Raw genomic sequence first — 12,466 nt, forward strand, 5'->3', positions numbered from 1 at the left:
TTTGGGTTTATCAAACAGCAGATTGCTATAATCATTTCCTGCTATTGAACCTAGTCTAGTCTACTGATCCACCACTCTATTTCTTAGCCAGTACCAGACAGTTTTGATAACTGATGCTTTATAATATAATTTTAGATCTGGTATAGCTAGGCCACCTTCTTTTACACTTAAAAAATTTTTTTGGGAGGGAAAGGCAATGGGGTTAAGTGACTTGCCCAAGGTCACACAGCTAGGCAATTATTTAGTATCTAAGGCTGTATTTGAAATCAGGTCCTCCTGACTCCAGGGCCGGTGCTCTGTCCACTGAGCCACCTAGCTGCCCTTGCTCTTTATTTTCATTAAATCCCTGGACATTTTTGACTTTTATTTTCCATATGAATTTATTTACAGTTTTTTCTAATCCATTAAAGTAGTTTTGGGGGGATTTTGATTGGTAGGGTACTGAATAAGTAGTTTAGGTAGAATTGTTATTTTTATTATATTAACTTAAGTCTATCCATGAGCAGTTGATATTTCCAGTTTTTTTTAATCTGATTTTATTTGTGAGAGAAGTATTTTGTAGTTGTTTTCATAGTTTCTGAATCTGCCTTGGCAAGTAGACTCCCAGGTATTTTATATTGTCTGAAGTTATTTTGAATGGGATTTCTCTTTCTAGCTCTTGCTGCTGTATCTTGCTATTAATATATAGGAATGCTGAGAATTTATGAGGGTTTATTTTATATCCTGTGACTTTGCTAAAGTTGCTAATTGTTTCTAGTAGCTTTTTAGATGATTTTTTTGGATTCTGTAGGTATACATCATGTCATCTGCAAAGAGTGAGTTTTGTCTCTTGCTTCTGAATTCTAATTCCTTCAATTTCTTTCTCTTCTCTTATTGCTGAAGCTAACATTTTTAACACAATATTGAATAATAGTGGTGGTAATGGGCATCCTTGTTTCACCCCTGATCTTACTGGGAATGCCTCTAGCTTATCCCCATTGCATATAATACTTGTTGATGGTTTAAGATAGATACTGCTTATCATTCTAAGGAACAATCCATTTATTCCTATGCTCTCTAGTGTTTTTAGTAGGAATGGGTGTTGTATTTTTGTCAGACTTTTTCAGCATCTATTGATGTAATCATATGATTTTTGATAGGTTTGTTATTGTTATAGTGAATTAAACTAACAGTTTTCCTAATATTGAACCAACCTTGCATTCCTAGTCATAGTGTATTATCCTGGTGATAACATGCTGTAATCAATTTGCTAAGATTTAATTTAAGGTTTTTGCATTTTATTCATTAGGGCGATAGGTCTATCATTTTCTTTTTTTTTTTTTTTTGACTCTTCCTGCTTTAGGTATCAGCACCATATTGGTGTGTTAGAAAGAGTTAGGCAGAGTTCCATCTTCACCTATTTTTTTATATAGAATTGGAAACAGTTGTTCCTTAAATGTTTGATAGAATTCACTTGTGAATCCGGCTGACCCTGGAGATTTTTTCTTAGGGAGTTCAATAATGGCTTGTTGAATTTCTTTTTCTGAGATAGGTTTATTTAGGTATTTATTTCCTCTTCATTTAACCTGGGAAACTTATATTTTTGTAAATATTCATCCATTTCAACTTAGATTATCAAATTTATTATCATATGTTTGGGCAAAATATTTCTGCATTGTTACTTTAATTTCCTCCTCATTGCTGGTGAGTTTACCTTTTTCATTTTTGATACTAGTAAATTGGTTTTCTTCTTTTTTTTAAAAATCAAATTAACCAGAAATTTATCAATTTTATTGTTTTTTCATAAAACCAACTCTTGGTTTTATTTAATTCAATAGTTTTCTTGCTTTTGATTTTTATTAATTTCTCCTTTATTTTTTTATTTTTTAGAATTTCTGATTTTGTATTTTATTGGGGGTTTTTAATTTGTTCTCTCTCTAATTTTTTTAGTTGCATGTTTAGTTCACTGATTTCCTCTTTCTCCAATTTATTCATGTAAGCATTTAAAGATATAATATTTCCCCTGACAACTGCCTTGGCTGTATCCCATAAGTTTTGGTATGTTGTCTTGTTATTATCATTATCTAGGATGAAATCATTGATTCTTTCTATAATTTGTTATTTGATCTACTCATTCTTTAAAATGAGGTTATTAGTTTCCAATTAGTTTTAGGTCTATCTCTCCCTAGCCAATTATGGCATGTGATTTTTTTTTATTGCTTTATGATCTGAGAAGGATTGTATTCACTATTTCTGCTTTTCTGTATTTGAACATTAGGTTTTAATGACCTAGTACATAGTCAGTTTTTGTGTAAGTGTCATGTATTACGGGAAAAACAAAGTGTATTCCTTTCTGTCTCCATTCAACTTTCTCCAAAGGTCTATCATGTCTAGATTTTCTAACATTCTATTCACCTCCTTAACTTCCTTCTTGTTTATTTTATGGTTAGATTTATCTAAATCTGAGAGTAGGAGGTTGAGGTCTCCCACCAGTAGAGTTTTGCTTTCTATGTCATCCTTGTAACTCATTCAACTTATACTCTAAAAATTTCGATGCTATATACTATTTGGTGCATACATATTTAGTGTTGAAATTGCTTCATTATCTTTGGTACCTTTTAGGAAGATACAGTTTCCTACCTTATCTCTTTTAAAGATACCTATTTTTGTTGCTGCTTTGTCTGAGATAAGGATTGCTATCCCTGCTTTTTCCACTTCAGCTGAAAAAATATATTTAGCTTCAATCTATTACCTTTACTCTATATGTTTCTCTCTGCTTCATATGAGTTTCTTTCCAGGTTTTTGCAAGGCAGTGGTATTAAGTGCCTTGTCCAAGGCCATACAGCTAGGTAATTATTAAGCATTTGGGGTCAGATTTGAACTCAGGTACTCCTGACTCCAGGGCCGGTGCTCTATCCACTGCGCCACCTAGCCGCCCCCAAATGAGTTTCTTGTAAGCAGCATATTGTAGGATTCTGGTTTTTAATCCAATCTGCTATTTGCTTACTTTTTACTCCATTCACATTCAAAGTTATAATTACTAACTCTTTATTGCTCTCCATGCTATCTTTCTTTCCTCTGTTTATATTTTTCCCTTTTTTTCTCATTTTTCCATATTAATACTTAACTTCTTAATAAATATTTCCCTGATTTTCCCAATCCTTAGTACTGTCCTCTTTGCTCAGGAATCTTGTATTATGCATATGTATGTATCTGTGTGTGTGTGTGTGTGTGTGTGTGTGTGTGTGTGTGTGTGTGTGAAATACTTATTTTTTTTGTTTAGTTTTTTGCAAGGCAAGGGTTAAGTGGCTTGCCCTAGGCCACACAGCTAGGTAATTATTAAGTGTCTCAGGCTGCATTTGAATTCAGATACTCCTGATTCCAGGGCCAGTGCTCTATGCACTGCAAAGTCACCCCCTTAATACTTTTTTTTTTAATTTTTCAAGACAATGGGGTTAAGTGGCTTGCCCAAGGCCACATGGCTAGGTAATTATTAAGTGTCTGAGGCCGGATTTGAACCCAGGTACTCCTGACTCCAAGGCCAGTGCTACATCCACTGTGCCACCTAGCCACCCCCTAATACTTTTAATAGCAAATGAAAGTCCTTGGGGACAGAGCCATCTTTTTAAAAGTTTTAACTCATCGTCCTAATAAACCTCATTTATGTCACTATATTTTGTTGTTATGATAAAGCTATCTTAGAAAACACAAATGTTTGTATGCAGATATAATTATAAGTACACATTAAAATATAGCCAAAGTTGTAAATATTATCCATTCAGTGTTTTAATGTATAGATCAATGCCAAGCAAAAAAAAAGCCTAATCTCTTTTCTCCTATAAATTCTTACATAACTATGATACTGAAATGGTGATAATTATGTTTATAAATTTTCAGATTTTAAATCAGATTTTATTTGCAATATGTAAGCATAGGAACTTGAAATATATTAGCAAAATCTGCTTCATGTAATATGAACCCTTATATCATCAAGGAATCAATGTTAGATAAAAGTTTTTGGCAAAATAAAGTGACAAAATTATCCTCATGAAATTTCTAAATTCCTTTTTATTTTCTTCTGTTTTCAAAAAAAGTTTGTTTTTGATATTTTAGATTTTCAAGAACCATATGCTGTGGTTGTCCTTCTGGAAAAGGATTTAGTACTTATAGACCTAGCACAAAATGGGTAAGACCTGCAAGTTTGAATTACAGTAAAATTCAGTATTACAGTTCTATGACACTGATTTCAGCCCAGAAGTTTTTTCTTTGAATTAGTTTGAAGACATACCCTTTTTTCACATCATTCTTTCTAATGAATAAATTTTTTTTATTTGCAAAAGTCATTAAATTTTCAGTTATTTTTTTAAATCATCTTATAAGGTCTCCAACTCTTTTGCAGTCTCACTCAGGGTTCTTCTTTTTATTAATAAAAGTTTAGTTTCATTAAATAATAAGTCTTATTTTCTCCCATAAATGACTTTATGATGAATACATAGTTTCTGGATCTTTTGATTATTTTAAATAATACCTATTGCTTCAGTGTCTTTAAAGGTCACTCAACAAAAACCTGTCAAGGTTTTTTGTTTGACATTGCAGCTCAGAAGAGGAAGAGTTGGACACCCCTGCTGTAAATAATTTTTTTCTTTAGCAGTTTGTACATTGAATGCTTTAAAACTATACATTTTATTAATTCAAAGGACTTAGAGTTAGAAGGGGTCATAACTCCATCTCTTTAATTTTATAAGTGAGGAAACTACTCAATGTGACCCTTTCTAGTTAAATTTCAGGTTGACTATAAGATAAGGATAAATGAGTAAAAAGATTCTGTATACCTTCAAGTATTGTTATATATTTTATTTAATTTCATACTTTTCTGAAGACCTTTTTTGAACTTGTTTATAAGAATTCTTCTTTTCAGAGGGCAGTGATTTAAATAATACTTTCCTGTGGTAAAATCTATTTATATTTATAGGATTGCATTTCTTTACATCTCACATTCAAATTGTGTGATTGTTTTGAGGATTGTATGAACTTTAAAACTATATCAGAATTTTTATTTTCTTAAAATTGCCACTATTACAAACCTAATAATATCTATTTAGAGTGGTATTTTTATTTTTTACATTTAAATGCTAAATAATTTTTATTTTAAATTGATAGTTTTGATTTAACTTTTCTCCTTGTTTTAAAGCTATCCTATATTTGAAAATCCCTACCCTTTGAGTATACATGAATCTCCTGTTACCTGTTGTGAATATTTTGCTGATTGCCCTGTGGATGTTATCCCTGCACTTTATTCTGTTGGAGCTAGACAGAAACGCCAAGGTTATAGCAAAAAGGTACTTTATTTTAACATCTGAATATATTTTTTCCCGAGTGATTAAAATGGTTTTTATTCAGATATCTTAATAAATGGCACACCTCTCTCAAGGTGGGAGAGGGGAGCATCTGAATATATTTGGTTGAAGGTTGAAAGTTGAATCAAATGAGTCCTTGTGGTTCATTTATATAATACCATATCTTTTCTTATAGGAGTGGCCAATTAGTGGAGGTAACTGGGGATTGGGTACTCAGAGTTACCCAGAAATTATCATCACGGGGTAAGAAACTAATTTGACCAAACCACTAAATGTCATCTGAATATGATTGTGATTGACTCAAACAGTTCTTTGCATTGTGTTCTTTGTGTAATCAGTAGTACAATGCAAAGATAATATTTGTAAGGGCATATTATTTTGACATTAATTTTTATCTTTTTTCTTTATCATGGCAAGGCAACTCTTTTTTGACATTAGAGAATGATCATGCAAAATTTAAAGCTGACAGCTGTGTTGAGAAAGAAATGTGTATGGATATCTTTGCTCATTTTTTTCACCACATTCTTGCCTCATGTTTAAATTCATAGGCACGCAGATGGGTCTGTCAAGTTCTGGGATGCTTCTGCAAGTAAGTGATTTAGACAGTTTAAAATTATTTATATTTGAGGTGTCAAATACATATATATATATATTATCTTTTTATAATTATTATTGAGATTCTATTTTTAGTAATTTGTGCATTTTATCAAATTTTTAATGAAATTAGCTTTATTTATATCTATTTTCAAAATTGAATAAACATTCAGTATATCTAATTCAGTACATTAACACAACAAAAACCTTTTAATTTCTTTGTGAAAAATCAAAATATGCTAATTTTTTTCTTCTGTATACATCACAATCTATCCAAAGTTTATAACATTATGTTTCATAGTGCTTAAAGAGCTTAAGTGACTGGCCCATGGGCATACAAGTTTATATGTCAGAATACAGACTTGAATTTGGGTCTTCTGAATAAAAAATCTAACATTTTATTATAACTTCCTTAAATGTACCTGTGTGTAATCAAAAGCAATCTCAACAAAAAAAGTGCAGATTCTTTCATTCACTTGTATTTTTCCTCTCCTTCAACATAGAGATATTTGAGAGGGTGGAAGCTATTTTTCTTGATAGTGGAATATTCAAATTAATTTCAGTACCTGGTTGCTATTTTAGTTCACACAATTTATGCATGTGTAGTTACAAATAGATATAATGTAAAGAATCCTTCCAGTACTGAATTCTTACAATTATCATATTACTTGTTAGTATTCATTAGGGATCCAATTGATGATAGTCACTACCAAGATAAATGTAGGATATTTTACTGTCTAAGGATATGTAATGACAATATTGAATTTTTTTTCTGTAAAGAAAATTTATTTTTTTAATCACCAAGATGGCTATCTTCTTTGTGTACATGCACATATGTTTACTAAAATGAATAGTGTATATACACTGCTTTAATTTTCCATCAACTTGTATCTGTTTAAATAAAGGAAATTTTCAGGATATTTGAAAACTTTTGTGTTAGTAATTACTAATATAGTAATACTTCTCTTTGGACCATACACAGAAAATATCCATTTGGAATGAATATTGTTTATATGGGCAGAAGTCTTTAATGATACACAGTTAATTGAATGAATAATGTATATGAAAGCATCTGATTATGTTAATTTGTACATTTTTTTTCTTTTTAGTAACACTTCAAGTACTATATAAGTTAAAAACATCCAAAGTATTTGAAAAATCAAGAAGTAAAGATGACAGACCAAACACAGACATTGTAGATGAAGATCCATATGCCATTCAGATAATTTCATGGTGTCCAGAAAGTAGAATGCTGTGCATTGCTGGTGTCTCGGCACATGTCATTATTTATCGATTCAGTAAACAGGAAGTAACAACAGAAGTGATTCCGGTAATAGTTCTTATTTGCGTAAGGTTTCCAATGCCTGCCTTTTTTCAAGGATGAACTATTTAAAGCCCTTTTTGCTGTGAATGTTCCCCAGATATTTAACATGGAGTGTTCATTTCTGGGGGGTTACTTAGGTATACTCTAATACCTTTTCTAATCAAGCATGCTTAATCTTTTTTTTTCCATATACCCCTTTGACATTTTGACAAATTCTGTAGACTTTTTCTCTGAATAATGGTTTTAACGTGTATGGTTAAATGCTTAAAATTAAGAACATAACATTATAAAGCAGATTATTGTACTTCAGTTAACAAACTATTAAAGAGAAAAAGTTCATGATCCCCAGATGAAGAACCTTTGATTTAAATTAAGTAAAATTTTTTTCAAATTCTTCTAAGAACTTTTAAAATTTATGAATCACTTAGGCTTGATATTAACTTCATATGAATTACATTAAAAGCATAATAACTTAGAAAAATAAATTGGGATTAGATATCTACTCATGCCTCCCTAAAATCTGCCTTCACAATATATTTTTGCAGTATTATCTGTGAATGAGAAAATAGTTTTTAGAGTAAGCATCAAGCTATCATTATCGGCTTTATTGTATTATATGCTTTTATTATATAGTAGGTATATGATTATATAATTATTATATGCATATGATATGATTTTTATTTATTATTATTGTTACTAAACTTTGCCAGTAAATGCAAAGTTTAAGCAAGGTTGTATTCTTTTTTTCCACTGTTAATTAACATAATTTTAAATCCTATTAATAATAAAGCAGTTGAAAGAATTGAAAGTATAAGTCCAAGCAAAAAAGAAAAAAAACTTTATATTGTACAAAAGAAAAAAGGAATAATCCAATTCTAAATAACAACAAGACACATAATATAATTGCAAGTCAGTCTTTCAGTTTCCACAAGACTTGTATAGGTATATTTACAAAATATTCTTTAAAGAAAACAGCAGGTAATTGGTTGTCTATCTATTGCTTATAGTTAAACATGATCAATAAAATAGATGAGGATCTCTGCATTGATTTGTAAATTTGGATCTGTAGTATTCAAACTTTCAATGGAAAAACTTAATGGAGGTAAAAAAATGAAATAAAATTCATTTAGAGCAATAGAAAGTTTGAAATAGCCAGAAAAAAGTATGTGAAAAATAGGAATGAAGGGAGAATAGTACTTCTAGACATTAAATTATGCTATAAAGCATCAGTCATAAAAAAATGTTTGTTACAAGTTGAATAAAGAATCATAAACAGATAGACTTAGTAACACAGTGTTCAGTGGACCCAGGAATGTAAATTACTTGGCAGAGAACTGCTATTATATACCAACCTCTAGAATAATTAGAAATCAATGTGGTAGAAATCAAAACAACTGATATTCTACTTCATGCTCAGTTAGTTGGCAAAGATGAATTAAAAAAGTAATAATAGTCGATATCGAAGGGTCAGTTGTCCATTCTGTACTGCAGATTGGAATTGTACTTTAAAGAAAAAAGTGCATATTGTCCCAAAGCATTAACGTAATATACCAAAAGAAATCAATGAATGATTATATGTGTATATGTGTGCATATGTGTTTATGCATAATTAATTATATATGTTTTAATTCATTTTTATACACATATATAGGTATATTTATTTACCTTAACAGGAATTTACAAGTCTTTCCATACTTCTTTGCATGATTTTGGTTAATAATTTCTTACAGTATAGTGATGCTCTGTTATATTCATATACTACATAGTTTGACCTTTACTTAATCAATCAATGGACATCTGATTTATTTCCAAATCTACTTAAGCTATTGCTAAAATAAACACATATACATATATTCATATCATACCCAAAATATTTCTAACCATACATTTTGAAGACCTGGAAATGAATTCTCACTGTTTACAAAATTACCAGACAAATTGTGATACTTGAATGTAATGGAATATTACTGTACTGTAAGTATTATAAATCTGAAAAAAATACTGAGAACCATGGAAAGACTTAAGTGAATTATGCAACATAAGCTAAGCATAAAATGTGAAACTATGCACAGTAAGTTCAACAATTATTTGGAAATAACAAAGTCAGTTAAAAAACAGAATACTATAAATATTATAACTAGGCTTGATCTTGAAGAAAAATGAAGAAAATGCCTCTTTTCCTTTTTTTTTTTTTTTTTTTGCAGAAGTAGAAGTCAGTAAGCATACAATATCAAATGCAATTCCAGGTTTGGTTGTGATGTTTGTGTATTGAATTTTTTTCTTCGTATATATGTGTGTGTGTGTGTGTGTGTGTACATACATATATATATATATATATATATATATATATATATATATATATATATATATATATATAACTTAAGGATACAGCTCTAGGGAGGGAAAGGAGGAGGAGGAGTGATATCTTGGGAAGTGAAAATATAAAACTTTATCAAGAAAAATAAAGCAATCAGTATACAAAATTCATTAATTACCTTTTCTTTCCCTATTATACTATAGATGCTTGAAATACGACTGTTATATGAGATAAATGATGTAGATTCACCTGAGCTTGAACAAGTTCCACCATTGCCAACACCTGGGGGAGGTCCTAATCCTCAACCTATTCCTCCACAATCTCATCCATCAACTAGTAGCAGTTCATCTGATGGACTTCGTGACAATGTTCCATGTTTAAAGTAAGTTCTAAGGACTTAGAAATCTTGAGAGGCTATGCTTTTTTTAAACTAGTGTTTCTTATTACTTATTTGGACATAATGTAAACTTTGGCAAAATGATATTCTAATGATTCGAGGAAGAATAGGGAGCAATATTGAATATTCTGTATGGCAGGGTAGTTAAACATAAAAGACTCCCAAAACTGTATTTTCCTCTAGCGCATTGATGTGATATATTTATATCTATTATATATTTATATAGCTGTTTATAATTTTGTGCAAATTTTTCAGATTTCCTAGTTTTCTACACTTAATGTATCTTGAGTTTGTAGTCATAAGTATCTCTCAAGTTCATTATTTCTCTTGGAACTATGAAGAGAAAGACATATGGTATCCAAAGATCAGATATATCTAAGTTTAGTACTGATGGTTTTTTTTTTTAACTTTTTTCTACAGTTTATTTTATTACCTTCTTTGACCAAACCAATGTATTTTGGAGATGTATCATTTTCTGAAGGCATAACTAGTAGCTCAGGGTCTATAATTCTTTAAATACACTTTAAATTACTTTTTGTCTAAATGCTAATTAGCATTGAAACTCATATACAACTTGCTTGCATAGTTTTCAGAGATTATTCTATAATTTATCCTGTTGGATTTTCAATTCCCCACATGAATTTAATATCCTCTATAAATTGGGAAATACCTGTGTATACTTTTTAAAATTATTTTTTTCACATTTTTACAATAGTATTCATGAAAAGGTAAGCATAACCCCCCTCCCACCACAACAATAGAGAAAGCTCAAGAAAAATAAAGTGAAAGAAAAAAAAAGTGTGCTTCAGTTTGTATTAAGATATCATCAACTCTGTCTCTGTTATGGATAGCATTTTTTATCATAAGTCCATCAGAGAAGTTGCTTCAGTAGTTTTTCCCTACAGTTGGCTATTGCTAACTGTATTTCCCTCCATCCTATTCTTCCCCGCCCCCCGTTTATTCTATTCTCTCTCTCTCTCACCTTTCATCTAGTCCCTTTTCAAAAATGAGTTGAATTGGACTACGCTCTCCCATGATCTTCCCCTTCTATCACCTACAGCCCTTCCTCTGTTCCCCCATCCCTTTTCTCCCATACCTTTCTTCTCTTTTTTCCCCTCTAGGCTAAGATAGATTTCTACACCTTATTGAGTGTGTATGTTACTTCCTCTCTGAGCCACTTCTGATGAGAATGAAGGCTCACTCATTCTCCCGCACTTTGCTTCCTTCCACTCCATTGCAAAAGCTTTTTCTTGATTCTTTTATGTGAAAAATCTTAGCCTATTCTACCTTTCCTTTCCCTTTCATGCCCATTAACTCCATCTTTTTATTATACTATAACTTCAGTTTCTGGTCCCTCTTGTGCCTTGTCAATATTTTCATCTTCTAAACTGCCCTAATAAATGAGAAGGTTCATATGAGTTATCAGTATCATCTTCAGGAATAAAAGCAGTTCAGTATCATTAAATCCCTCATAATTTGCCCTTCCCATCCACATTCTCTATGCTTCACCTGAGACCTGTACTTGAAGATCAAACTTTCTGTTCAGCTCTGATCATTTTGACACAAAAATTTGAAAGTCCCCTATTTCAATGAATGTCCATCTTTTCCCCTTGAAAAAATACGATCAGTTTTGCTGGTTAGTTGATTCTTGGCTGTAATCCATGCTCTTTTGCCTTCTGGAATATCATATTCCAAGCCTTACAAGCTTGTAATATAGAAGCTGCTAATCTTGTGTTATCTTAACTATAGCTCCATGATATTTGAATTTTTTCTTTCTGGTTGCTTGTTATGTTTTCTACTTATTTGGGAATTCTAGAATTTGATTATAATATTCTTGGGAGTTTCTTTTTTGGAATCTCTTTCAGGAGGTGATCAGTGAATTCCCTCAATTTCTATGTTAACTTCTGCTTCTAGACAATCAGGACAAATTTCCTGGAAAATTTCTTGAAAAATAAAGTCTATCTATCCTCTTTTCCTGGTCATGAGTTTCAGGTAGCCCCAAAAGTTTTAAATTATCTCTTCTGGATCTGTTTTCTAGGTAAGTTATTTGTCCAATGAAATATTTCAGTTTCTTCTAGTTCTTCCTTCTTTTGGTTTTATTTTATTTTTCTTGACTTCTCACAAAGTCTTCTCTTAGACCCATTCTACATTTGAAGGAGTTATTTTTTTCAGAGAGCTTTTTTTTTAATCTTTTTCCATCTAGCCAATTCTGCTTTTTAATGTATTCTTCTCCTCATTGACCTCGTGGATGGTTTTTTCCATTTTACCTAAACTGGTTTTTAAGATATTTTATTCAGTGTTTTTTTGGTATCTCCTTCACCAAGCTGCTAACTTGTTTTTCATGATTTTCCCACATCATTCTCATCTCTTCCCAATTTTTCCTTTACTTCCCTACTTGATTTTCAAAATCTTTTTGGAGTTTTTCCAAAACCTGAAACCGTTTCATATTTTTTTTTGAGACTTTGGATACAGAAGCTTTCACTTTTTCAACTTCAGAG

At 31.0% G+C, this 12,466-nt stretch overlaps 1 protein-coding gene across 2 annotated transcripts in view; it reads left to right on the top strand.

Moving 5' to 3' along the window:
* The window catches only part of STXBP5 (syntaxin binding protein 5), a 195,148-nt gene that overhangs the window by 116,697 nt on the left and 65,985 nt on the right, over positions 1-12,466 (top strand). For both annotated transcript variants that reach the window (XM_074187788.1, XM_074187789.1), the window contains exons 11-16: positions 4,093-4,165; positions 5,171-5,318; positions 5,512-5,579; positions 5,885-5,925; positions 7,040-7,260; positions 9,775-9,953. In XM_074187788.1, coding sequence (XP_074043889.1) covers positions 4,093-4,165; positions 5,171-5,318; positions 5,512-5,579; positions 5,885-5,925; positions 7,040-7,260; positions 9,775-9,953 — 730 coding nt within the window. The remainder of the gene's footprint in view (positions 1-4,092; positions 4,166-5,170; positions 5,319-5,511; positions 5,580-5,884; positions 5,926-7,039; positions 7,261-9,774; positions 9,954-12,466) is intronic.

This window comes from Macrotis lagotis, chromosome 5 (assembly GCF_037893015.1).
Source record: "Macrotis lagotis isolate mMagLag1 chromosome 5, bilby.v1.9.chrom.fasta, whole genome shotgun sequence".
Taxonomy (NCBI): domain Eukaryota; kingdom Metazoa; phylum Chordata; class Mammalia; order Peramelemorphia; family Peramelidae; genus Macrotis; species Macrotis lagotis.